This window comes from Canis aureus, chromosome 7 (genome assembly GCF_053574225.1).
Source record: "Canis aureus isolate CA01 chromosome 7, VMU_Caureus_v.1.0, whole genome shotgun sequence".
In the NCBI taxonomy this organism is placed as follows: Eukaryota; Metazoa; Chordata; class Mammalia; order Carnivora; family Canidae; genus Canis; species Canis aureus.
The window spans coordinates 66,701,491-66,727,736 of record NC_135617.1 but is presented as its reverse complement, the minus strand read 5'-3'; the positions used below and the strand labels follow the sequence as shown (position 1 = coordinate 66,727,736).

The window sequence follows — 26,246 nt, the reverse complement described above, 5'->3', positions numbered from 1 at the left end:
TCTCATTCAGAAATGCCAATTGATATCACTTAAGCTCTTTGGTACTGCCTTTTTACTTTTTTCTTAATTTTTATAAAGATTTTATTATTTGAGAGGGAGAGAGCACGAGCAGAGAGAGAGAGGGGGCAGAGGGAGAAGACTTCCTGCTGGATGAGGAGCTCAACATGGGGCTCGATCCCAGGACCCCGAGATCATGACATGAACCAAAAGCAGATGCTCAACCGACTGTGCCACCCTGGCACCCCTGGTACTTACTTTTTTTAAAGTTAGACTTGTCCTTGAGTAGAAGTCCACTGGAGATGCACAAACCTAAAATGTGAAATCTTGAGGCTGAGCCCTGCAACACAACTTGAGATGGTTTATAGGTTAAAATGGCTATTAAAACTTCACACAGTAGGGGTGCCTGGGTGGCTCAGTTGATTAAGCATCTGCCTTTGGCTCAGGTCATAATTCTAGGATCCTGGGATCAGGCCCCACATTGGGCTCCCTGCTCAGTGGGGAGACTGCTTCTGCCTCTCTCTTTGCCCCTAACTTGTGTTCTTTCTCTCAAAAAAATAACATCTTTAAAGAACAACAACAACAACAACAACAACAACTCTATTTATAAATCAGACCACAGCAGCAATTTCAACCATCAGTGGCATTTTATTTGGAAGTTTCTATGTATTACATAGGTGTTAACTTCCTTTCTCTTACTGTTCACCCCCCCCCCAAAAAAAAAAGATCAGAAACACTTAAAAAACTTAACATATAAAATCTCTCATCTAGTTTCTCTAGACTTAGGTTAAAAAAACTTAAGTGGTGCCTCTCCTTTATGACAATACTGCTTTTTAAGGAGAGTTCATAGTCTGTCCTTATGCTCACTACAGATTTCTGCTCCTTTCTGGGGAAAAAATGGTCAATGCTGCTTCTTCCTTTTAATAAACTCCTTTCTCGATTATTACACATTATCATTCCCCACTTGACACCTTCTTAGAAACTTGATTGTTGGATGCATTTTTCATTTGGCAAAAATTCAATGTGGCTTTGCGTGGGATGTCTAAGTGTCAGAAACAGCAGTGTTGATGTTCTGGTTTTGAGAGGGAAAATATATATAGAGATGGATACGTTCCTTGGAAGAACAAATATAGGAGACTGAAATAGGGTGTGCAGAGAGTTAAGAAGGCTGATAGACACTACTTGGTTTTGAATTCTGTGGCCGTCAGCCACTGAAGACTTGCAGTGTAGAATATAAATCTCTGCAGAAAAGAAGTTTGGTTAGGCACTATGAAATGACAGAGTCGGCTTCATTTTGTTCCAAGTGTATTAGAACAGACACACGCAAGGAGGAGCAGTATGCTCATTTGCAATGAGCGGTTCCCTGTGAATGATCATTTATGAGCATGTCTGCAAATGCTCTGTCAACCTAGGCACCACGGGAAGAGAAAAGAAGCATCCTCCTAAAATATACTTCCATCTCTAACTCACTTAAGACCCCAGGTCTCTTTAGCTCTGTGATTTGCAATGCCAAAATGAAGTTTAAGTACGTGTCTTTCTAGGTCATCTGGAAGCTAGTTCACTGGGCCATCTCAGAAGATCTGGGTGTGCCCAAGACAGCAGCAAGCCTACCCAGAAGGGTATGCCTTAATGATCTTCACATCGTCCACAGGGCGGTCCTGAGAGTTGGTTTCCACCATTCCTACTCGATTCACCATTCCTATACCCTGGCACACGCGGCCGAAAATGGTGTGCTTGCCGTCAAGCCACTGGGTGGGCGCTAGGGTCACAAAAAACTGGCTGCCGTTGGTGTCTGGCCCTGCATTGGCCATGGCGAGGATTCCAGCCCCTGGTGGGAAAAAGAAAGGAGTATGAATAACTCCCGTTGCTCCAGCCTGGCACACATTACACTATCCTAGACTTTATTCTGGTCTCTGTCATCAACGATGTGACCTGAACACTCTTCCTCTGAGGCCAGGCTCTCTGCTTTTACACAAAGACCATCACTGCCCTACCCCAACAACTGCACCTTCCTAGTCTTCACCTACTCCCCAGCTTCTCTAACCATGATAATCCCCACTAACTGCTGGACCATGTTCCTTATGCCCCTCAAAATCCCAGCAAGGTATCTGGCTTCTTTGAGGAAGCTTTTGCTTTCCTATAGTTTATAACATCAACATTCAACAATTAGAGTCTAGAACACTCAGATCAGCTGTCTGAATTACTCAGGAGAGAGAGGCATCACTTTCTCTAATCCACCAGGGCTCTCTGTGGCGCCACAGCTGGGCAGTTACGTGGCACCACGCCATGGTGTCAGACACACACCCTGAATCCCAGCCAAGAGTGAGCTTTTAAAATCCACTCCCCCTTCCCACCTAGTGCAGCCAAATTATATACTTACCCGTGAATTTCAAGTCTGGATGAAGTTCATCTTCGAACTGCTTACCATAGATAGATGCACCACCTCGACCTGCCAGATTAGAAGACAAGAAACGAGTCGGTCAGTCCCCTGCTCTACTTCACAGCAAGGATTATGGCTTAGGGTCAAAAGATCTCTCAGAGTACGGGAAAGGAAAAAGCAGCAAGCATGCCTAGCCCCTGCTAAACATATTCCAACTCCATAGTCCAGCAGCAGAACCAAGCACTGACACAGCACATTCAAACCACTGGTTTCATTCAGGTAAGATGTTTGTTTTCAAAATGACACTAAGAGTGTTTTTGTCTTGGGTATTAAAGTAATACACGTTCGCTGTCAAATATGCAGAAGGCATAGAACATTATCAAAAGAACATTAAAGTCCCCTAGAATCTAACCATCTACAGATAACTACCATCTATAATTTGAGACATAAAAAGATTTCTAAATTTTTAACTTTTTAAAGGAGTATTTTAGACAGGAGTGCCCCCAAGCCTTAACACTGTGCCCATCAGATATTGCTAGTCAATCAGCATTCCTCCCTGCTGAGTTTTGATCTACATCCTACCAACTTAGAACTCTAGACAGCCATTTTTAATGAATCAGATTTGGCACAAGAATTAAAACCTATTTGCTGTCCTTGATCTCAATGAAGAAAAACAGCATTTATTTCGGTCAAAGATATCCAGCTTAAGGAGAAGAGAGACAGTGGAAAGTGGCAATGTGGCAGAAAGGAATATTACAGCAGGCAGAGTCCACTGAGAGGAGAGGTACGGCAGGCAGAGTCCACTGAGAGGAGAGGTAGTCTATCACAAGGATACTGTGAAGAAACATGGGATTAGGAATGATTTGCCAGCAACATAACCACCACGTGCTATTTATATTATGTCCACAAGAGTATGGTGCTGTTAACCCAGGTTCTGTTCTTAGAGGAAAGTGATGTAATAAATATGGTTTTCCCAATGGAAAAAAAAAAAAAAGTCCTAATAGGAGGCAACTCTCCTGATCAACTATTTACTAAAATAAATAGGACTTGTTGAACTACTTTGGTTTCTCCAAGTTGGCCAGCTAAGACAAAATAGCCTGGAACCAAGTGAATGTTGTGTTTAACACCCTACTGTTTGCCTGGCAGCCAGAAATTAGCCCAGACTAGCTCACCTTCTCCAGCCTGCTATGAAAGTAGGGTGTTAAATTAAAGCACCACATCCTCCTTCCCCCTAGACCCTCCCCAGACCCCTGGGACCAGCTGAAGTGTTCCCACAGTGAAATCCCTTGCATTACCTTTTAGGATGTTCCACCACAGAGAGCCTGTCAGAGCCCCTGGCTCTAAAAAAGAAACACTTCTTTTTTAAGATTTTATTTATTTGAGAGAGAACGTGCATGTGAGAGAAAGCATGAGCAGGGGAGAGGGGCAGATGGAGAGGGAGAAGCAGCCTCCCCGCTGAGCAGGGAGCCCCACACAGGGCTGAATCCCAGGACCCTGAGATCATGACCTGAACAGAAGGCAGATGCTTAACCGACAGAGACACCCAGGTGCCCCTGGAAGAAAACACTTCTAAGGGGAGCCTGGCTGTTTCAGTTAGAAGAAAACACTTCTCATGCAAAAAGGAATAGGGGTGAATCCTGACTAACGGAAGTCTCCCGTCTGACCCAGGCTACTTATGCTTCTGGAAAAGTACTCAACTACCAAATTTTGTAAAAATTCATTTCCCAAATTCCAGCCTGCCAATATACTTCTAAACAGCAATTATAAGACCACTGTATTTTCTCTGACCAGCGAGTCAAGGTTCCCACCTGAGGCTAGGGGCTAATGGGGTGGTAAGTGGGAGTGCTAGGGCTGAATAAAAGAGAAGGCCATGGGGGGAAACTGTGGTCAATCTTAAGGGACTGAGTGAGCAAGTGGAGGATGAAGTTCAGTAGTGGGCTGTCCATTGTGGGCTGAGCCTTGGAAGTGTGATCCCTGCAAATTTGGGGTTGCCAGGATGAAACCTCAGGGCCCCTGCCCTCTAGAAATGGAAAGCTGGGACACCTGAGTGGCTCAGTTAGGCATCTGCCTTCAGCTCAGGTCATGATCCCAGGGTCCTGGGATTGGCCTGCACTGGTTTCCTGCTCAGTGTGGAGTCTGTTCCTCCCTCTCTCTCTGTCCCTCCCCACAGTTCGCACTCTCTCTGAAAGAAATAAAATACTGAAAAAAAGAAAGAAACCGAAAGCCATCACGTAAATGGCACTGCAAACAAGTGGGTTAAAGCATGGGCCAGTCAAGAGTCATAGATGAAGCTAGGGGTTGTAAGTCATCAGGAGATGAGAGGGAAGAGCATGGAGGGCTCCTCTGTACTTACTAGGCAGAGTTTGGCCAGCCGCAACTAGTTCTGGTTCTCTACAGCACCATTTATACATAATATGTTATGGTTTCATAACCTAATTCAACCCAGTAGGGTTTGCAACAAAATGTCAGAAAAGACAAAAATAATTCCAATCAAAACATTCCTTTGGGCATGTGGAAGAGGGGAGAGATGGGAGGGGGACAAAGTGAGCAAACAGTTTTCTGGTACAGAGCAGGCTACACAGATGTCAAGGATCACTTACAAAGCTGACAATTTGGAAGCTTCGCACTCAGAACTTTGCAGAATGCCGGGTCCAGGGTACATACATTGGCGACAGGCACTGATCTGCTTTCTAAACTCTGCACCCTGAAAGTTCTTTTACTCTTTGTTTTCAACGTTTATTCAATGTACTTAATATTTCAGACATATAAAAGAGAAAGAATATGACGAATTGCACCTTCAACTCAGGAAACAGTGCAGCATATCCAGCCTGAGACCCCCATGTATGTACCCCCTGCACTCCCTACCTAACAATGCAACAAAGAATCACAGTTTGCCTTTGGGGTACCACCATGCTGACCAGGAGTCTGTCACTTAGTTTGTCACTTCCGTGCATTTTTTCCTTTCTACACCTATGTATGCATCCCTTAAAAAACATGTATGGCTGCTGGCCGCCTGGGTGGCTCAGTGGTTGAGTGTTTGCCTTTGGCCCAGGGCATGATCCTGGAGTCCCAGATCGAGTCCCACGTCGGGCTCCCTGCATGGAGCCTGCTTCTCCCTCTGCCTGTGTCTCTGCCCCTCTCTCTCTCTCAATCTGTGTGTGTATCTCCCATGAATAAATAAATAAAATATTTTTTAAAAAAAGAAAGAAAGAAAGAATACTCTGCATTCTTCGGCAATTAGCTTTTCTGTGTTTACCACTATAAGTGATATTTATCATCTGGTTCCATGCAGCTTTCTATGCTATTCATTCCACTACAGATTATAACACCAATCTTCTCTTTTCTCAAGCTGATGGATATTTAGCATCCATTCTATGTTTTTGCTGTTATAAACCACACAAATAATAACCATTCTTGTACAGTCTCCGAGACATAAGTGCAGGACCTCTCAGGGGCTACACATTATGGGGGATGGGCAGGGCTATGGTTTGAGTATTTCCTCATTACTAGATGTCCTCAACTTATCTTGCCAGAAGTGGCCCCAATGTGCACCCTCATCCACAGTGCTCACTCTTACTGCTCTAGGTCCTTTAGCCAGACTTTCTAACATTCGTCGGCCTGAAAGGTGTCAGATCTCTTGTGTTTTAACCTGCATTTCCTTGAAGATGTGTGCAGAATTTCATGTTTACTGGCTATTTAGCTTTCCTCTTCTGGGAACAGCCACTTATCTACTGAGTGGTTTGACACTTACTTTTTTTTACATACATATATACATACTTGGCATATTATTAAGATTAGTATTCTGGATACTAATCCTTGGTCAGTAAATGCTTTTTGCGAATACTTTTTCTCAGTGGACTTCTCTTCACTCTTTGTTTAAATTCAATTAATTAACAAATAATGTATTATTAGTTTCAGAGGTAGAGTTTAATGATTCATCTGTTCAAAATAACACCCAGTGCTCATTACATCAAGTGCCCCCCTTTTTTCCAGTCTATTATTTAATGGGGTCTTCTGATGCACAGAATGTTTTACAGTTGAAATTCCTTAATATTTTTTATGATTGGTGCTTCTGCTTTAAGATCTTTTCCTATCCCCAGGACTCCTCTGGTATCCCTTCTTCCTGTTTACAATGTGGAAACCTCTCACAATGAACTAGAGTGGCAACTCAGACATGTAGCATGCTCTCACACAAAGATGGCCATACTTGGTGCTACTGATCCCCACTGCTCCCATGCCATTCATATCCAGCCCCCAAACAGCCACAGGTGGGCCAGTGACCCATTAGCAGGCCTAAGTGAAAGCTCTGCCTGGGGGCACCAGACACCACAAGGCTACTGACCAACTGAAACCTTTCTTCTGGCAAGAGAGCATCTAACTGCAGGATAGCTATCCTCCCAGCATTTCTAAACCCCTTCTTCATGGCCTGCATCAACTTCAGAGACAAGAAAGGCAGGTACCAACCAGTTCCTTTTGCAGCTAGGGGTGGTCAGGTGATCCAGTTCTGACTTCCTGATATAAACAGAACCCAGTTGTCGGCGGAGGGGGTGGGGGGCAGTTTCTGGGAAAGCTATAGCTTTCCTGATAAAAAGGCATAATATACTCCTTTTGTCTTTCACCATAGCTCTTTTTCTGTCTTCCTTCTTTGAAAGCAGAGGTGATGTCAGGAGCAGCAGCAGCCATCTTGCAACCATAAGGCAAGTTTGAGATCAAAAGCCAACACACTGGGCAGCCCTGGTGGCTCAGCGGTTTAGCACCACCTTCAACCCAGGACCTCATCCTGGAGACCCAGGATTAAGTCCCACATTGGGCTCCCTACATGGAGCCTGCTTCTTCCTCTGCCTTTCTCTCTGTGTCTCTCATGAATAAATAAATAAAATCTTTAAAAAAAAAAAAAAAAAAAGCCAACACACTAACAAATGGAATGGAAAGACATAGTGAGCCCTGCCCCTGACTGCTCTGCTGGGCAACTAACTGAACACCTTCAGACACTCTGTTAAGTGAGAAAAACAAAAGCTCTCTTCCTTTAAGCTCCTGCTCTTGAATTTTGTTACTTGTAGCAAAAAACATCCCAAATTGATACAATTGCTTGTTAGTAACAGAGTCAGTGAAGCTGCTGCTGGATGGATTACCAGGGCAAAGCCCAGATACCAGACCTAAGGTGGGAAAGTATGCTTCCTTTCTCTGAGAACTCAGCTTTGCAGTTCTTAGGTGTGTTCTCTTCCTGACCAGCCTGCGGGGCAGAGAGATATCTGGGTTTTTGTTCCAACTCCATCACTTACCAGCAATGTAGCCTTAAGCAAAGTACTTGTCCTCTCTAAGCCCCTCAATTTCCTTGTCTGGAAAAGAGGAATAGTAGTAGTAGTACTTCTATCTCACAGGCTTGTCATGAGATAGTTAAAGGGAACTCATCATCATTGATAATACTGTGTTTGCTTCATGGTTTACACAACTCGTTTCCAGGCACTGAGATAACCTGGGCGTTTTCCATGAGGAAAGTGTAGGTAGAGATTAATAGTTCAGCCTGGGGGCCAGCCTGCTTGGGTTTACTGCAATTCTTCTCTTGGCAAATCTGCACCACTGCACACTCTGCTCATCACTCTGTGTTAACTTTGGCTTATTTCACTGACAAAATTTCATAGAGAACTTTCACATGCTCTCACCACCAAATCCACTTCCCTTTCTACATATCCACCTGTTTACCTTCCTTCTTCCCTTATTAATACATTGTATTAATACACTGTTCATATGACCTTCCCACTACCACATATCTAATCCCATTCACCTTTAAGGAACTTTGCAACTGCAATTCCTCCCTGTCCTGTATCAGTTTTTCTTTCTAGTGGATCATTCCTATCTGCATTAAAAAAAAAAATGGTATTAATATTTCCTGTCTTGGGGGACCTGGGTGTCTTAGTGATTGAGCCTTTGGCTCTATCCTGGGATAGAGTCCCATATCAGGTTCCCCATGGGAAGCCTGCTTCTCCCTCTGCCTATGTTTCTGCTTCTCTCTGTCTCTCATGAATAAATGGGTGGAATCCTAAAAAAAAATAATAAATAAAAATAAAATAAAATAAAAATTTCCAGTCTTAAAAAATAAACCAAAAACTCTATCTGCAAGTATCCCCCTACATTTCTGCATCCCCTCACAGAAAAACTCCTCAAAAATGCTGTCAACACTTCATATCTTGGCTTCCTCTCCTGCCTCTGAACGTTCACTCTCCATTTAGATTTTTGCCCTCATCACTCCAATGACCTGGCTCTTGTCAAAGTTATCAGTGACCACACATCATTAAATCCAATGGTCAATCCTTGGGCCTAGCATTGCCTGCTCCAGGAGCAGCATCTGACAGCTGATGTCACCCCTCTTGAAATCCCACCTTACTGGTGGCTCCTCCTTTTCTATACTGGCTCCTTCTTCTCTGCCCCCTCTCCTTTCACAGGTTAGACCTACACTGATGTCTGAAGACCTCCCCTTCCAACTCTTGCTTTCTTGCCCCTTTAACTTTCACAGGTGTTATTCCAATCAATCTCCTAAATGTCTAACTCTGTCTTGCCACCTGTTTCCCAGAGGACCAGAACCAACAGAACCAATATCACCCTAATCCAAATACAAAAAGCTCTGGCTCTGACAACCGTGCAAGCTTCCAACTGGTCTCCTTGTTTCCAGCCTTGTCTCTCCTTTCCACACCACCTGATTTTTCCACATGGAAGCCAGGAGGATCCTTTTAAAACAAGCATCATGGCAGTCCTCTGCTCAAAATCCTCCAGTGGTATTTTATCATGCTTAGGACAAAATCCAAAGTCTTCATCATAACTTATGAGACTCCACGACCTGGTGCTCTGCTACCCTCCAAAGTTATCTCCTAACACTTTTGCCCTCATGCACCTTTTCTCCTCACTCACCTGCTCCAGGGACACTAGTCTGTGCTATTTCTTGCCAAGCACACTCTGGTCTAAGGCCTGTGATTGCTATTCCCTCTGGAATGTCCTTGCCTCGGACACTCTCAGGCTCACTACTTTACTTTATTTAGAGGTCTGCCCAAATGCCACCTTATCAGAGAGGTCTTCCCTAATCACACAATCCAAAATAGCACCTCCCTCACTCTCTATCCATCCCAGTGGTGATTTTGTGGGGGTGATTTTGCCCCTTAGGATCATTGGGCAATGTATGGAGACATTGGTAGTTGTCACATTGAGGAGTTCTACTGGCATCCAGCACAGCAAGGTCAGGGAAACAGCTATACATCCTACAATGTCCAGCTAGCTAGCCCTCTACAACAAAAAATCATCCAGCCCAAAATGTCAATAGTGCCAAGGTTGAACATTTTGGCTTATAGAGTATTTTTTCCATATCATTTGCTATGGCCTCATAGTATATTACGTACTAGCTCTTAGAACAAAGTCTGGAATGTGGCAGGAGTCCAAAAGACATTTGTTAAATAAGTTAACCACCAAAATAAATAATAAATGACATTTTTAAATGCTATTTTGTGTCAAGCCTGTAGTCACCATTTTACAAACATCAGCTCATTTACTGCTCACAACTCCATGAGGTGCATACAACCAAACCACACTGTGCATTTATAGGTAAGAAGGCTCAGGGAGCTTACAGAACTTGCCTACATTTAGTAAGTGTTCATGTGAAGCTAAGGTTCAACCCCAAACCCACCAGGCTCTACAACCCAGGCTGCTCACCCCATGCTACATGACCCTGCCATATACTACCACTGAATTAAACTTCCTCACATATTTTTCTTATCCCAGACTCAAGAAACTCTGGAGCCCAGAATGGTTCCAGAAGAGGTTAGATCAAACCTGAATTCCTGTCTGGGAGTCTCCATAAACTGGTCTGATCTTACGCATCGTGCTATCTCTAACAACTCTGTGCACTCTGTCCCCAGTTGCTTCTTAACTGTCCCCTAACTATGCAGTTCAGGGATCACATCATACACATTTGTCCTGGACACGGAGAGGTAGCTAGATTATGTCACAGAGCCGGTCAGGCACGTGAGACACGACATGTGGGGTGCTGGGCTCTCCTTCACACTTGACGTGTCTCTGTCATTTGTGCCTCTGCTCTGTACTCTTTCTTCTTCCTAAATCTATAATGCCCTTCTCTGTTCCCCCAAGAGTTAAAATCCTATCTTTCCCTCAAGGCCCACTCAAAATATGCCTCTATCCCATGCTAATCCCACTTCACTGTCATATTATGAATTCTTCCAATCTCTCTTATATGTGATCCAAAGCGTACCACTGTAAATGTGCACATTATGTCATCATTACTCCCTAGTTGTTTCTTAAAAGAACTATCTTGTCTTCCTGAGAGAGAAGGAACACTGCAAGGAAAAGAAAATGCCTTGGCTTCTAACACCTAAGTCTCTCCACCTAAGACTTAGGATAGCACAGGATACCCAGCAGACTCTTGCCAAATATTCATCAAATGAATAAAATTAACGATGAGCTTGCTGTTCAACACGTTAAATTTCAGGTGTTCCTGGGGCTACCAAGAGGAGACACGAAGTCAGAGGGAGGGTGATGCACAGCATAATCAGCATGCAATTAATCACTACAATCACACCAGCTGGTGAGCACTGAGAGGCTAAGTACAGAGCATGAAGAGCAAAAGGAAGGGCTTCACAGGATGTCATGTCTTATAGGAAGAAGAAAGGGAAGAAGTTAGTAGAAAAAGATAAAAAGATATTTAGACAGCTAAAGAAAAAGCCAGCATACAGTCATTAAAAGAAGAGAAATTTAAATGAGGAAAGATAGTTTAAAATCCAGCAGGAAGTCAAGGGAATTCAAATAGAAAAACACCTGGCAAAGGTGTCTAAGAAAAACCGTGGAAAGAATGGTTGCACAGTAGCCAGACTGAGGGCCAGTCGGGGACAGAAATAGTACACTGGCTTGCTGATGAGCCCAGGATGCCTCATGCTGCTCATCTGAGATATTTAGCAAAAAAAAAAAAAAAAAAAAAAAAGTTTCTAATCAGCTAGCAGTTCACATTAATGACCCAGGAGGGTCTAACTCTTGTTTGCCTTCTACCACAGACCTGCTAGCTTAATCATTCATTATACTTGAGGCTGGGTGCAATTTACTTGAAAATCCTTTTTGAGTGATTCAGTCTCATTAAAACTGCATCATGGAAATGTGACATTATGAAGGACTGCAAACCAATTATAGAAATATAGGGAAGCTCCGACATAAGCAATTCACATTGGAGTCACTCTCAATTCTTGTACACTCATCATGGACTCTCTCAGCTCACTGGTGTTATAATTAAAATTTTATCTCATAACAAGAAAGAGGAAGAAGACAGGAAAGAAGTACATCAAGGTGTTTACAGGACACTTTCAGATAAAGAAGTGGAGTGAAGGGGTGCCTGGGTGTCTGACCCTTGATTTCAGCTAGTTAAGTGTCTGACCCTTGATTTCAGCTCAGGTCATGATCCCACGGTGGTAGGATTGAGCCCTGTGGGCTCTGTGCTCAGCGTGGGGTCTGCTTCTCTCCCTCTCCTTCTGCCCCCCTCCATGCGCATGCTCTCTCTCCCTCCTAAAATAAATAAATTAAAAAAAAAAAAAAGAAGTGGAGTGAAGCAGGATTAGACTCTGCCTGTACTCTCTATAGGTAGTAATCAGGAAAGAAAGAGTATAAACCAGAGGATTCTTACAAATACCCTCCAATTCCAAGAAACCAATAGAAGGGTGGGTGGGTGGATGGGCCAGCAGTCCTGAAAAAGATAAAGAGAAGCCCCTAAAGGCAGAAGCCTGTGCATATCACAGGAGGAATGCAGCAGGCCACCAGTGCCCATCAGCACCTGGCATCTTGTGGGGAACACTGGGGCCCTGATGGATTTCAGGACAAGCTACCCCAAAATGTAGCGCTTTGATACATTGAACATTTCAAGTTGAAGGAATCTGAGAAACGTCAGGTACAAGAATGACATTCTGACTTTCCCTTGAAGTAGGTCCTAAGACAAGACCTTCATGTGAGACGTGCTGTCCCTATACCTGGAGGAAAAGAATATCCCATCTCCAAGACAGAAGGACCCCAAGAGGAATCTGCAATCGGGATCTTCATTTCTTTTATCAAGGCCTGGTGTCATCCACACCTACAGCAAACATATTTGCATGTTTTTCCCTCATTAATCTGTCTTGTTATAGAGACCCAGCTATGAATGACAAAGGGTAGGAGGATCTTTCTCCTCCAGTACAGCTATTCTCAGGAGCCAACCCAGAGCCTGGAGTGGGGGAGATGGATATCACTGATTGGTGCAGGTGACCCACGGACACGACTTTAATGGAGGCTGGAAAACAGAACAGAGCTGAGCCCTCCCATAAGGTGCACTCAGGATTAGCTCTCCTACCCCACCTCTTCGGGCTAGATAGAATAAGATGGAAACAAAGTAATCTAGCATCTGGAATGAAGATAACTGGTCCCACAAAGGTGGTAATAATGACAAAGAGAATCCACTTATACTGTATCTGAGCAAATAAAAGGTACAGACAGCATCAGTGCCGACATCAAGTATGGAAAAGATGAAAAGAAGTGGCACAGAAACTATGCAGACATATTACAACAAATGGAGAAAAAGAAAGAAAGGGTGTAAGAAAAAACAAAACAAAACAAAAACACACCTCAGGAACTCAGTCTGGGAGAAAACAAGCCAGTCCAAGAAGAGCTTATCCGCAGCTGTCTTAAGCTATAGATGCTTCAACAGAAATAAGAATCCAATAAAACAAGAGCTCAAAAACAAGATAATATACCAACAGAATAAGGTGAAAAGATTGAAGAGCTAAGGAAACAGATTGAGTCTGATAACACCAATACAGAGCTAATAAACCAATTAGAGCAGTAAAGAACAGAATAGACATAACTAAAAGTTGAGTAAGGCACAGAGTAAAGGTCTGACATTATCTCAGTGGACACAGAAAAAAAAAAATAGGAAAACATCCTCTCACACACTTAAATGTTATAGATATGGAAGGCAGAGGTCATGAAACAAAGAAAAACTGGCTTCCTGAAATATAAAATCAGAGCAAGTAACAAGAAAATATTAAAAAAATACAAATCAAAATATTTTCAGGATGCCTAGGTGGCTAGCAGTTGAGCGTCTGTTTTTGGCTCAGGGCGTGATCCCGGGTCTGGGGACTGAGTCCCCATCTGGATCCCTGTGAGGAGCTTGCTTCTCCCTTTGCCTGTCTCTGCCTTTCTGTGTCTCTCATGAATAAATAAATAAAATCTTTAAAAAGCAAACAAACAAACAAACAAAAAAAAAACAAAAACAAAAACAAAACAAAAAAAAAAAAAAAAAAACAAAAAAAAAAGCAAACAAACACATTTTCCCTGAGCTGAAGGAAGGAGTAAATCTGGCCTTAGTGTTCTCCAAAGCCACACTTCAAACCAGAAAGCAACAGAGCCGAACTGCCTAAAAAGATCTGAGGGAATGAGTGTGGTCCAAGAACAGTAGACCCAGTCATGGTCTTTTCCAAATTCTCAAACATGACTGAGCTATAAAATATAACACCCTCCAGCCCTTGCACAAACCACTCAGCAGGAAATTCTGCCTTCTAGCATTTGTGAACAGAAAAGTCTAGTGGTGCGCACCAAACCCTCTGAAATGCAGAACCCATACTGTAGCTGAGGGAATCAAGCACGGTGTGCAAAATGTGCTCTGACGAGGAAAAATACAACTAATGACAAAAACTGAGAGCCAGGTTGGGCGGGGGGGGGGGGGGGGGGGGCAGCGCGAGATGAAGGGGGGTATAGGTGTGAGGTAATAGAAGATATAAGGATATAACTATATATATCTACATATAATCTGTCCCCAGTTCCTGGCACTGAGCTCCTAAAACTCCTGTAATTTCCTAGATGATAACAACACTAGGAGCATCTCTTGTTCTAATTTTTGGTATCTGACCTGTCCCTGAAACAGGAGCTTCTAAAACCCTTTTAAATTCTTAAATGATAAAAGCACCAGGATCATCTCGTTCTAAAGAGGTAGGTGGGTTCCTGGATGGCTCCTAGATGGGGACTGTCACCTGAAGACCAAGCCATGATTAAAATATTTTATTTATTTATTAATGAGAGACACAGAGAGAAAGGCAGAGACACAGGCAGAGAGAGAAGCAGGCTCCCCACGGGGAACCTGATGCAGGATTCAATCCCATCATTCATGCCCTGTGCCAAAGGCAGACACTCAACCACTGAGCCACCCAGGCGTCCCTACCATATCCTTTAATAAACTGGTAAATGTACTTCCATGAGTTCTGTGAGCTGCTTTGGCAAATTAATTGAACCCAAGTGGGTTACTGGAACATCTGATAACCTAGGCTTGCAAATGAAGTAGGGCGAGGGGGGCAGGGGGCAATCTTGTGGGACTGGGCCTTAACTTGCGGGGTCTGATGACATCCTGTTTAGATGATGTTGGAACTGAGTTAAATAGTAAGACACCCACTTGTCAGAGATTTGTAGTGTGTGTGTGTGTGTATACACACACAAAAACTAAATATATTTTTTTGGTTTAAAAAACAACAGCATGCATGACATAGCCTATTCTCTTACAGTTATTTCCATTTAACTAGTTATCCATCCATCCATCCTTTTGACTAGGTATCTAAAAAAAAAATGTCTAGAATAATGGCCACCAACAGTTAACATCAATCATTTCTAAGAACTGGGAATATTGTGGGAATAATTAATAACTAATAGTGGTTAGAGATCTTTAGGAAGCATACTTAAGAGTGTTCTTTTTGGGATCCCTGGGTGGCGCAGCGGTTTGGCGCCTGCCTTTGGCCCAGGGCGCGATCCTGGAGACCCGGGATCGAATCCCACATCGGGTTCCCGGTGCATGGAGCCTGCTTCTCCCTCTGCCTGTGTCTCTGCCTCTCTCTCTCTCTCTGTGTGACTGTCATAAATAAATTAAAAAAAAAAAAAAAAAAGAGTGTTCTTTTTTTGTAGTTTCCTGTATATACTGTATTTTTTCTTAAGATTTTTATTTATCTTGGGATCCCTGGGTGGCGCAGCGGTTAAGCGCCTGCCTTTGGCCCAGGGAGCGATCCTGGAGACCCGGGATCGAATCCCACGTCAGGCTCCCGGTGCATGGAGCCTGCTTCTCTCTCTGCCTGTCTCTCTCTGTGACTTCATAAAACAAAAAAAAAAAAAAAAAAAAATTAAAAGATTTTTATTTATCTTGAGAGAAGGGGGCAGAGAATGTGTTCACGAGCAAGAGGAGGGACAAAAGGAGAGAGAGAACCTCAAGCAGACTCCATGTGGAGCCCATAGCCCAACTCGGGGCTCAATCTCATGACCCCGAGATCATGACCTGAGCTGAAATCAAAGACTCGGACACTCAACCAACTGAGCCACCCAGGTGCCCCCATACTGTACTTTCACATGTGTCCTTATACATTAAAAAAAAAGGAATGCCTCTGGTCATAAAGGATAAACAGAGAACAACTGAGAATGACAAAGAGGAACAGGACTAAGAAAAGACTGCCACAAAGAATATCAAACTTATTTAAAGGCAAAAAAGCAGGAGCAGGAAATCAGCAGGGAGAAAACGCAGGCTTAAAAGGGGCCTTGAAACTAATGCTGGCATCCACCAATTTCACTAATAAGTTTCATCTAAATGATAGTAACTCCAAGATTTGTACTTCCATCCCAGGTCTGTCCATGAATTCCACATTCAGTATCCCTTTACTTATTCAACATCTCTATTTGAAGATCTGGCAAGTATTTCAAATGCAACATATCCAAAACCAACAACAAAAATTTCCCCCCCTCCACACATGCTCCTCTCTCAGCCTTATTTTACTGAATTCAGCTAAGGTCGGCTTAACTATACCTGTCCCTGTTGGGTCACCTCCCTGGATCATGAAGTCTTTGATGATCCTGTGGAATTTGGTGCCATTGTAGTAACCTCGACGTGCCAACTCAGCAAAATTCTTACAGGTCTTCGGAGCATGCTTCCAGTATAACTCCAGCACAATGATCCCCATGCTGCATGGGGAGAGGACAGTAGAGCTCCAGTCAAGATTAAGGTCACAGCAGGAAAGAATATTATGGGACGCATCCGGGACTCTTTATTTTCGAGCTTATATAGTTAATGAAATTGTAATACACACCAGATTTCATGCTTGGCAAAGGAAAACATCACATTCACAAAGTAACATAAACATACATATTTTGAGTAAAACATACAGGAGCTTAAAATACTGCTTTTAAACAAAGTAATTGAGCAACCCAGGTGGTTTGGCGGTTTAGCACCGCCTTCCGCCCAGGGCGTGATCCTGGAGACCCAGGATGGAGTCCCACGTTGGGCTCCCTGCATGGAGCCTGCTTCTCCCTCTGCCTGTGTCTCTGCCCCTCTCTCTCTCTCTGTGTTGCTCATGAATAAATAAATAAAATCTTAAAAAAATAAAAAACGAGGTAATTTTGGACAACTAAAAATCTGAACTTTATAATTATTACTTTAAAAATATTTATTATTTTTTATTTATTCATGAGAGACACGGGGGGGGGGGGGGCAGAGACACAGGCAGAGGGAGAAGCAGGCTCTATGCAGGGAGCCTGACGTGGGACTCGATCTGGAGTCTCCAGGATCACACTCTGGGCAGAAGGTGGCGCTAAACTGCTGGGTCATCCAGGTGGCCCAACTTTATTTTTTTTTTTAAAAATCACTGATCATGGGAAACCAATATAATCAGCCCTTAAACTAGGAAAAAAATTGCACTTAATTTTTTTTAAGAGGACATTAACATATCAGGAATTTGTACTTATTTATACATGCATAAGTTTCTGGGTGGGAGTAGAAACTGGGTAAATGGGAAACAAGGCTTTCAACGAGAATCTTATTTTTCCTTTTAAAGATGTTATTTATTGATTCATGAGACAGAGAGAGAGAGAGAGAGAGAGGCAATGGCGCAGGCAGAGGGAGAAGCAAGCTCCATGCAGGGAGCCCGACATGGGACTCAATCCTGGGACTCTGGGATCATGCCCCAAGTCAAAGGCAGGTGCTCAACCGATGAGCCACCCAGGCATCCCAATGAGAATCTTATTTTAAACTTTTGTATTTTTGAACCATGGAAATATAAACATTTTAATGGGGGAAAAAAGTACAGTTTGTGTGTATTTAGGAGGGGGTGCAATAAGTGAAAAACCTAACTACTTCTAATCTCTATACCTACCAAACAGGATGAGCACTTCTTCCCCTGAAGTATGGCTAAGGAAAAGGAAAAAGACTTAGACAGGTGCCTTCCCCTACATTCAATCACTCACCTAGATTTTAAGCTCCAAAAATGTGAAAAATGAGGCAACTCTGTATAGCCTGGATACCCAGTGCCAAGCACAGTGTAAGCACTCTATAAATATATATATATATGGTGTGTGCTAGAACATACCTTTCCAAAAGCCCTTCTACCAGCAAATCATCTTTCGTACTACTAACATTCTACGGGGATTAACACCTACTCTGTGTAAGGCATGGTTCTAGGTGCTTTTCCCCTCGTGGAGCTTGTATTTTGGTGCATGTTTTTTAAATACAGGGAATAACTTTTTGGAATGGCATTCAGGAAATACCCATATAATTTTCAAATCTGCATATCTGTTGACAGCAATTTCAACTTCAAAGTATTCTACAGCAAAACTTACAAATGTGGATACAGTATGTGCAAGGATATTTATTCCAGTATTTATCCTAACAAAAATCGAGAGGCAATTTAAGTGCCCCTCATATATATATATTAAAAAAAAGTGCCCCTCTAAAAAAAAAAAAAAAAAAAGTGCCCCTCAAAGAGGAAATGATTAAAATACAAAAAAATATCAATACTATGGGAAGCCACATGAGCAAGTGAAAGAAAAGCAAATTACAGGGGGAAAAAAAAACATACAGCATACAGCATACAATCCTGTTTTTAAGAAACAGAACATAAAAGAGAAAAACACTTGTTTATCTGTTCACAGACAAGGATGTAAGTCATCCAACAAACTATTAACTGTTTTTACAGGAAGAGGCGGCTTTTATTTAGTCTATACACTTCCATGCTGCTTAGATTTAGATTTCATTTTATTTTGTAACTTAAAAAAAATGTTAATAGATGAATTCAGAAATTACTTTCAAGCAGAGGCCTGAAGAAGTAGAATTTTGTAATATAAGACACAGAAGATGACCAAAGAGCAAAAGCAGCGTCTGAGAACTGCTCTGGGGGAAAAACACATGGCCAAGAGCATTGGGGAGACAGAAAACCATGGACTGGACCTTGGCTTCTGATGTGGGAATGGCAAAAGATGCAGCCGGAGAGCTAGCTAGGCAGAAGGCCTAGATGAGAAAAACCATCTTGAATGTCAGACTGTGACGTTTTCATTTGATACTGTTGTAGCAGTAAGAAGTTCCTAACGGTTACTGTCCTATTTGGAAAGACCATCTGGACTTTTTCCAAAGAGGCAATGGAATGAATGGGGCTGAAGGACAGAGCACACGTGAGGCAGGCCGTCCAGGCTCCAAATGAGGATCCCCTACATGCTAGATAGATGGGTTTGGTCAAATCATTTAATCTGTAAACGCTGCCATTTCCCCCGCTAAGACTGGAGAGAAGGTGTATTAATACCTATGTGATTTGAGTTGCTAAGTGGATCAAACTCAATAACATGCTCTACACGTCAGGGGCATGGCACTAGCTGGTGGGCGCTCAAGGATACCACTCTCTGATAGCGGGGAAAATGTGCATCTTCCGTGCCTTCCCAGTAATCCTATTTTATGCAACTCAACTACCTACAACGTTCGTATTACAGACCTGCCCTCCTCACTACACTGCAAGGTCCTAAGTGCAAGGCGGTGCGCGTCTTCTGCACCTCCAGCCCGATTCCAGCCCGACGCCGCCGGCTCGTAGACTCGACACACGCTCGCTGAGGGAACGGAGGCATGAACCTGAGGTCTCGGGGCGAGCGGATGCGGGGCTCGGACGCGGGCGGCGGCGCTCCCCACTCAACCCTCAGGCGGCCCCCCCCCCGCCGCCGCGGCGGGCTTCTCCCCCAGGAGGCCGGGCCCCTGCGCGGAGCGCACCGGGAGCCCAGAGCCGCGGCACAGCTTGGACTTCGCGTCGCCTCCGCCAGCCCAGCCCCAGAGGCCCGAGCCCTCTCACCTGGTCTCCAAGTACACGTTGGGCGGCTGCCAGGAGTCTGGGGGGATCGCCGCCATAGCGCAGCAGGCGGGATCCCGCAGCACGGCTACTTCCGGTGTCAGTTCGTGGGGACCCGCCGCCGCGGCGCACACTTCCGGCTTTCGTCGCTCAACCTCCGCGATGCCAAGATCCGCCGGGCTGAGACAAGGAAGGAGGAGGACCCTCCTTCCACCTCCGAGAAGCTGGGATGCGAGGCGAGAACAAGCTAGCTGCAAGGGCGGAGAGAAGGGCAAGCTCCATTGTCGGGGTCCCCAGGCAGGGAGAGACCGCGACGCCCTCCGGACGCTCTGATTGGCTCATTTAGGCGTGGAAGGCGGGAACAACCAGCAAAGCTGCACTCTGATTGGAGTTAACATCCTAACTATCAATTAGAAGAATTTCTTAGTCCCACAAAAGGGCAAGGACCTGAAAGGAAATGCAAGTGGTTAGTGCCAGTCCCTGACCTTTGTAAGGGTCTGTACCGTTTACGTAGCTCAACACTTTATTCTTATAATTTTTTAAAAAGATTTTATTTAGGGATCCCTGGGTGGCGCAGCGGTTTGGCGCCTGCCTTTGGCCCAGGGCGCGATCCTGGAAACCCGGGATCGAATCCCACGTCGGGCTCCTGATGCATGGAGCCTGCTTCTCCTTCTGCCTGTGTCTCTCTCTCTCTCTGTGTGTGTGTGACTATCATAAATTAAAAAAAAAAAAAAAGATTTTATTTATTTATTCACAAGAGACACAGAGAGCAAGAGACATAGGCAGAAGGAGAAGCAGGCTCCATGCCTGGAGCCCATGTGGGATTCCATCCTGGATCCCAGGATCACGCCCTGAGCGAAAGGCAGATGCTCAACCTCTGAGCCACTCAAGCATCCCTCTACACTTTATTCTTATCCACTCCACAAAGCAGTCCTGCGAAGTAGGTATTATTGTTTCCATTTTTCAGTTGTGAAAACAGACCCAGCAGTGAAGTGACTTGTTCATTTGTCCAAAGCAGTACAGCCAGCTCGATTCTCCAGACTCCCAAGAGAGAAGGGTCTGGAGAGAGAAGAAGGGGAAGGGCCAGGAAGAAAATAAGAAGGAAAGAGAGAGGAGAATGAAGAACAAAGAGATGAGGGTTAAAGCAAGGCTCAGAGTGACTGGCTGGGATAGATGGGATAGAAGGTTGTCAGGAGGGGTTTGTTCAGGGTGAAAGAGAAGCAAAGTAGAGGCCCTGAAAGGTTTGGAGGGAGGATAAGAAGGAAATGGGGTAAGTAAACATATGTTATAGATACTTTGCACACTGATTCATAAGCATGGTTAAATGAATTCTTACTTTATGTCAGGCATGGAGCTAAGCACTATTATATAACTTTCACATTGTTAAAATCAAACACAGTTGGAGACCAGACTTGAAAATTTCCTAAGCAGGGAGCACCTGCCTTTGGTTAAGCATCTGCCTTTGGCTCAGGTGGTGATCCTGGGGTCCTGGGATGGAGCCCTGCATCAGGCTCCCCGCAGGGAGTTGGCTTCTCCCTCTGCCTATGTCTCTGCCTCTCTCTGTCCCCCATAAATAGATAGATAGATAGATAGATAGATAGATAGATAGATAAAATCTTTAAAAAAAGAAATTTCCTGAGCAGGCAAACCAGTTTAATCCTATCAGCAAATCTGAATTTAGCTTGTTCTGTAAAATAAGCAAAACTTAACTTGGGCCGTTTCTTATTAATGCCTCTGAAAACCAAAAATGAAACTTAAAAGTGTTCTCAAGATGGATATGAAGTAACTACTTTTACCCCATCCCTATCACTAGGAAAACTAACATCATAACCGATTTGAAGAGTAAAAAGCCACTGCCTCCTCACCATATGAACTGCTTCGTGACAATATACCTCTGAATTTAACATTCCCTGTTCAGTTGGAGTGCTTCCAGTTTGCAAACTATTTTTTGCCCATGAACTTTTACTAATTGCTATGTCGGTGATGCAGCGGTTTTGCTTCTGCTATTTCTGAACCTTTGGCAACGCTTCATCTTCCAAACCCCACGACATAGATATTAGTATTCTCTTTTTACTTTAAGGAGACTGAACCTTCCAAAGATTAAGTAACTTACCACAGCTGTGAGCCTCTGTGCCTAACCATGGCTTAATTCTAGATTCCTTAGTTATCAGGTAGGGATAAAGGTATACAATGTTGTGAAGATAAAATTAGACAGTGAGCAAGCTGGGCCTCCTCCTCCATCTCTGTGTCCTCTCAAAGTACTGAGAACAGGGTGTTCAGGTTTTGTTTAATGAAAAATGGGCAGAAAGTGACATTTTACACTGACGAGTGCTGTGCTAAGTTAAGGTGTAATACATTTTACACCTTTTGCAGTCTCATGCTCATGTCCTCTTTGTGACCGTTGAGCTGGTCAGGAAAGTGGTCATCATTGGTCCATTCTGTGTTTGTTTTGTTTTTTAAAGATTTTATTTATTCATGAGAGACACAGAGACATAGGCAGAGGTTAGAAGCAGGCTCCCTGTGGGGAGCCCGATGCAGGACTAGATCCCAGAATGCCAATCTGAGCCAAAGGCAGATGCTCAACCACTGAGCCACCTAGTTGTCCCAATTCTGTGCTTTGTTATTTGAATTGCCTTTCTCTGGACCTTATGTAGTTCCTTACTATATATTTGGGGAGTCTTAGGGCACAGTGAGGATGCATTTGGATTTTACACAAGAAAAAGTCAGTGTCTTGCTGTCTCATCCCAAAGTCCTTCCCCAAGAGACTCGATGTTTGTTGGCCTTTTGTCCCCGAGAGAACATTGGGTGACTACAGGGAGGAATTGACAAAGATTTCTTTTCCAACTTAAAACTAATAGTCCACATTAATTTAATCAGAGTAGTTTGTATTTACTTCATCTATTCTGTTAAGTTTAATGTGTCTTCTGAATATAATTATAACCTTATTTTTGGCGCTAGAGGACTGAAGTTCATCCTCTTGCTCTCTGCTCCCTGTGATACATCATCAAGACCTGTCAATTCTTTTTTCCCCAAGATACCCAAATTGTATCCTTTCCTTCCTATTTCCACTGCTGTTTCAGACCTTTAACACCAGGATTATTTTAGAAACTCTCTTGTGGAGTTCCCTGCCTTTTGGCTTTTCCCCACTAATCCATCCTATGCACACATAGCAACCAAAGCTTTCCTCAAGAGATATAGTATGTTGCTTGTTGTATGTCATTTCTTTGCCAAGAAATGTTAAATGGTTTCCTTTTGCCTATTAAAGTCCCAGACTGGGATCCCTGGGTGGCTTAGCCGTTTAGAGCTTGCCTTTGGCCCAGGGCATCACCCTGGAGTCCCAGGATGGAGTCCCCCATTGGGATCCCTGCATGGAGCCTGCTTCTCTCTCTGCCTGTGTCTCTGCCCCCCCCCCCCCCCCGTGTCTCTCATGAATAAATAAATAAAATCTTAAAAAAAAAAAAGTCGCAGACACCTGGCCTGGGCTTGAAGGCCCTTCACCATTGGCTCAATGATTTCTCGAGCCTGATTTCCTGCTATTTCATCCAAGTCTTATTTTTTAAAGATGTTATTTATTTGAGAGAGAGAGAGAACAAGAGAGATCACAAGCAGCGGGGAGGGGTAGAGGGAGAAGCAGACTCCCCACTAAGTAGAGATCCCAATGTGGGACTTGATCCCAGGACCCTGGGATCATGACCTGAGCCAAAGGCAAATGCTTAACGAACTCAGCCATCCAGGCACCCCCAGAGTACCTTTTTTAAAGTAAAAATTTAAATTTTGAATATATCCAGAAAGGTGGACAGATCCCATGACAATTCAATTATTATAAAATAAAAACCCACCTGTGTAACCACCATTAAATCAAGAAAAAAATGTTTCCAACTCCAGAGTTCTCCCTACCAATCAGACCCTTTTCCCCACAAAAGAAACCACTTTATGACTTCTTAATTGTTCTTCTGTTTTTGAAATTTACATAAATGAAATCATATAGTACTTTTTGTGCGTCTGGCTTCTTTTGCTTAACATTATGTTTGTAAGGTATATCCATGGTATTGTATTCAGTGGCCGTGTAGTATTCTGTTGCATGAATATACTACAAGGACTTTCTTTTCTTTTTTCTTTTTAAAGGAGGCTCCATGCCAGCATGGAGCTCAATGCAGGGCCTGAATTCATGATCCTGAGATCAACACCTGGGATGAGATCAAGAGTTAGATAGTCGGGATCCCTGGGTGGCGCAGCGGTTTGGCGCCTGCCTTTGGCCCAGGGCGCGATCCTGGAGACCCGAGATCGAATCCCACGTCGGGCTCCCGGTGCATGGAGCCTGCTTCTCCCTCTGCCTGTGTCTCTGCCTCTCTCTCTCTCTCTCTGTGTGTGACTATCATAAATGAATAAAAATTTATAAAAAAAAAAAAGAGTTAGATAGTCAATGGACTGAGTCACTCAGGCACCCCTATACAATCTATTCTTAATGGGCATTTGGAATTTTTCCAGATTGTGTCTATGACAAATAGTGCTGCTATGAATATTTTGTATCTTGGTGCACTTGTAGGTGAATTTTTTGGAGTATATTCGTAGAAGTAGAATTGCTGGGCCTGGTATGAGATTAGGTTATATGTATATTATAATTTCATAGTTAACCAGACTGTTTTCCTAAATGGCTATAGCAGTTTACATTTCCTACCAGCTCTGTGTGAGTTGCTGTTACTCCACTTCCTCATCCACACTTACTTAGTGTCACTAGTCTTTTCCATTGAAGCAATTTTGGAACCTGTATAAGATCTCAGTAGTCCTTTCCCAAACAACTAATCATTAGTGAAGTTGAACACTCTTTTACATGTGTTTGCCATTTAGGTATGCTCTTTTGTGGTATTATCTTTGTGTTCAAATCCTCTGCCCATTCTTCTATTTGGCTGTTTAGTCCGTCTTTTCTTATTGGTAGAGTTCTTTATGTATCCTGGACACAAGCTCTTTGTTGGTTTCTCTCAATCTGTAGGTTGTCTTCTTGGTTCTCTTAATTGTGTCTTTTAGTGATCAGAGGTGGTAGCTAATTTTAATGTGGTTCACTGTATCAATCTTATCTTTTACAGAATGTCTCAATTCTGACTAGCCACATTTAGGTATTTAGTAATCACTTGCATGGCAATGGCATTGGACAAGAGCTGCTCTAAAGTTGTATTACTTTATTTTTCTCATGTAGAGCAATAATGCACATAGAATTTATTTTGGTATATGGTGTGAAGTTGGAGTCAAGTTTCATTTTTTCCTATAAGGATATACAACTGACCCAAAACCCTTTATTTATTTATCAGAACTATTTATTGAAAGTATTATCCTTTCCTCACTCCTCTGTTGTACCTCTTTGTCATAAAGCAAGTGTCTATATATGTGTGGTTCTCATTTTGGTCTTTCTGTTCTGCTTAATTAGTTTGCTTATCCCTGCATCAGTATCACACTGCCTTTGTAGTTAGCTTTGTTGGTCTAAACCCCATAGCATTTTGATGGCTGATCTCTAGTAAAAAGCAGTTATGATCATGGCACTAAAGACAGGGCAAAATAAGGAGCCTGGGTTCAAATCATGACCCCACCACTCTGTGTAATCCTGAGCAAGTCAACCTTTCCATAAACCTCAGTTTGGCTGGTATGAGATAAATGTTGTGGGGTATGAAGGAAGGATTTCCTCTGCACTTTCAAGATTCTTCCAGCTGGACAAAGCATCAAATGGACCTGCGACAGATTAATAGGAGAAAATCAAATTTAGGTTCATACATACAGGGAACACACACACACTCTCACAATTCCAAAGACAGCCAACAGGAGGCTTATCTGAGACAACCTGAGCTAGCAGAGGGGCAGGGTCTGGGCATACAAAGAAGAGAAAGGCCCCCTTCTGTTAGCAGAAGGTGAGAGATGTTTGGAAAACAAAGGTGGCCCTGTAAATTTCTTAGGTAAAAAGTAATCTGTGTTAATAGTTCTCTTGCTGGTACAGGCAGGCAGTTGAAGGGGAGGTAGAGGTTTTCCTACAACTGCTGGGTTTTGATTGCTTTTAGTTCAAAATAATCCCCATGCTAAAGTGCCCCATCTTGGGGTGGTCTGCCCTTGGCCCTACAGGGACTCTATATAAGGTTGTTGAATTGGTTTCACGAATATGAAGGGCTTGGTGATATCTGGCACAGAGTAAGCCTCAATAAATACTCACGAGTAGGCGGTGGTGTGTTCTTTTGAGTTTGCTGCCGTTAGACTAAGAGCGCCCAGAGGCTTTAAGGGCCTGCCCTCCATTAACCGTCCCTCCCACGCCCACCCCTTAATGCCCAACATCGGGCCCGGCAGGTAGTGCGGGGCTCAGCACACGCTTGTTGAGCGCATCAGCGCGGCTGCGACGCCCGTCCCACAACGGGAAGAGGACACACCCCGCCGGGCACGGACTGACCCGCCCCACCAGAAGAGTCTGACGCCAGGGGGAGCCAGAACCCGTGCCCTCCAGATCTCGCGGGAGTTCGCCCGGCCGCTGTCGCGGGTTCTGCTGCGGACGGCAGCGCGGGGCACGAAGAAAGACCTACCCGAGGACGCGCGGCCTCGGCTGTGGCGCGGGAGTTACTTCCGGGTTACGCCCCCGGAAGCAGGAAGTCGGTTTACCCTCCTCGCCCGGCGGCTGCAGTCCCCGAGGCGGGAGGAGCCCGAGGGGGCGCGGGCCCCGCATGTGAGTGACTGGGGCCCGAGGCCGGGAGGGGGGCGGC

At 43.9% G+C, this 26,246-nt stretch overlaps 2 protein-coding genes across 8 annotated transcripts in view; one reads left to right on the top strand and one right to left on the bottom strand.

Annotated features, from left to right (window-relative positions):
• Positions 1-625: 625 nt before the first annotated feature.
• PPIL1 (peptidylprolyl isomerase like 1) lies at positions 626-26,223 on the bottom strand. 3 transcript variants are annotated; one of them, XM_077904217.1, is made up of 6 exons: positions 26,070-26,223; positions 24,241-25,236; positions 19,519-19,962; positions 16,224-16,378; positions 2,378-2,446; positions 626-1,825 (listed from the first exon to the last, which is right to left on the bottom strand). In XM_077904217.1, the coding sequence occupies exons 3-6, from the start codon at positions 19,572-19,574 to the stop codon at positions 1,605-1,607; spliced, it is 501 nt and encodes a 166-aa protein (XP_077760343.1). In that variant the 5' UTR covers positions 19,575-19,962; positions 24,241-25,236; positions 26,070-26,223; the 3' UTR covers positions 626-1,604. The 3 variants fall into 3 exon arrangements, with proteins under 3 accessions (XP_077760343.1, XP_077760341.1, XP_077760342.1); XM_077904215.1 differs by lacking the exon at positions 26,070-26,223 and adding an exon at positions 25,709-25,981; XM_077904216.1 differs by lacking the exon at positions 26,070-26,223 and adding an exon at positions 25,709-25,981 and having other exon boundaries at positions 19,519-19,766.
• Positions 26,050-26,246, top strand: part of C7H6orf89 (chromosome 7 C6orf89 homolog) — a 42,385-nt gene continuing 42,188 nt past the window's right edge. Inside the window, exon 1 of one of the 5 annotated variants that reach the window (XM_077904206.1) lies at positions 26,050-26,209. In XM_077904206.1, the coding sequence (XP_077760332.1) occupies positions 26,208-26,209 (2 nt within the window). In that variant the 5' untranslated portion in view covers positions 26,050-26,207. The remainder of the gene's footprint in view (positions 26,210-26,246) is intronic. The other 4 variants (XM_077904205.1, XM_077904213.1, XM_077904211.1 and 1 more) reach the window with 4 other exon arrangements.

Bases quoted from the DNA above. Each gene is read 5' to 3' on its own strand.
- PPIL1 (XM_077904217.1), bottom strand. From the start codon at position 19,574: ATGGCGGCGATCCCCCCAGACTCCTGGCAGCCGCCCAACGTGTACTTG. The intron at 16,379-19,518 runs GTGAGAGGGCTC...CTCCCCATGCAG, and splicing joins AACGTGTACTTGGAGACCAG to CATGGGGATCATTGTGCTGG. The intron at 2,447-16,223 runs GTATAGTTAAGC...CTAATCTGGCAG, and splicing joins AGGTGACCCAACAGGGACAG to GTCGAGGTGGTGCATCTATC.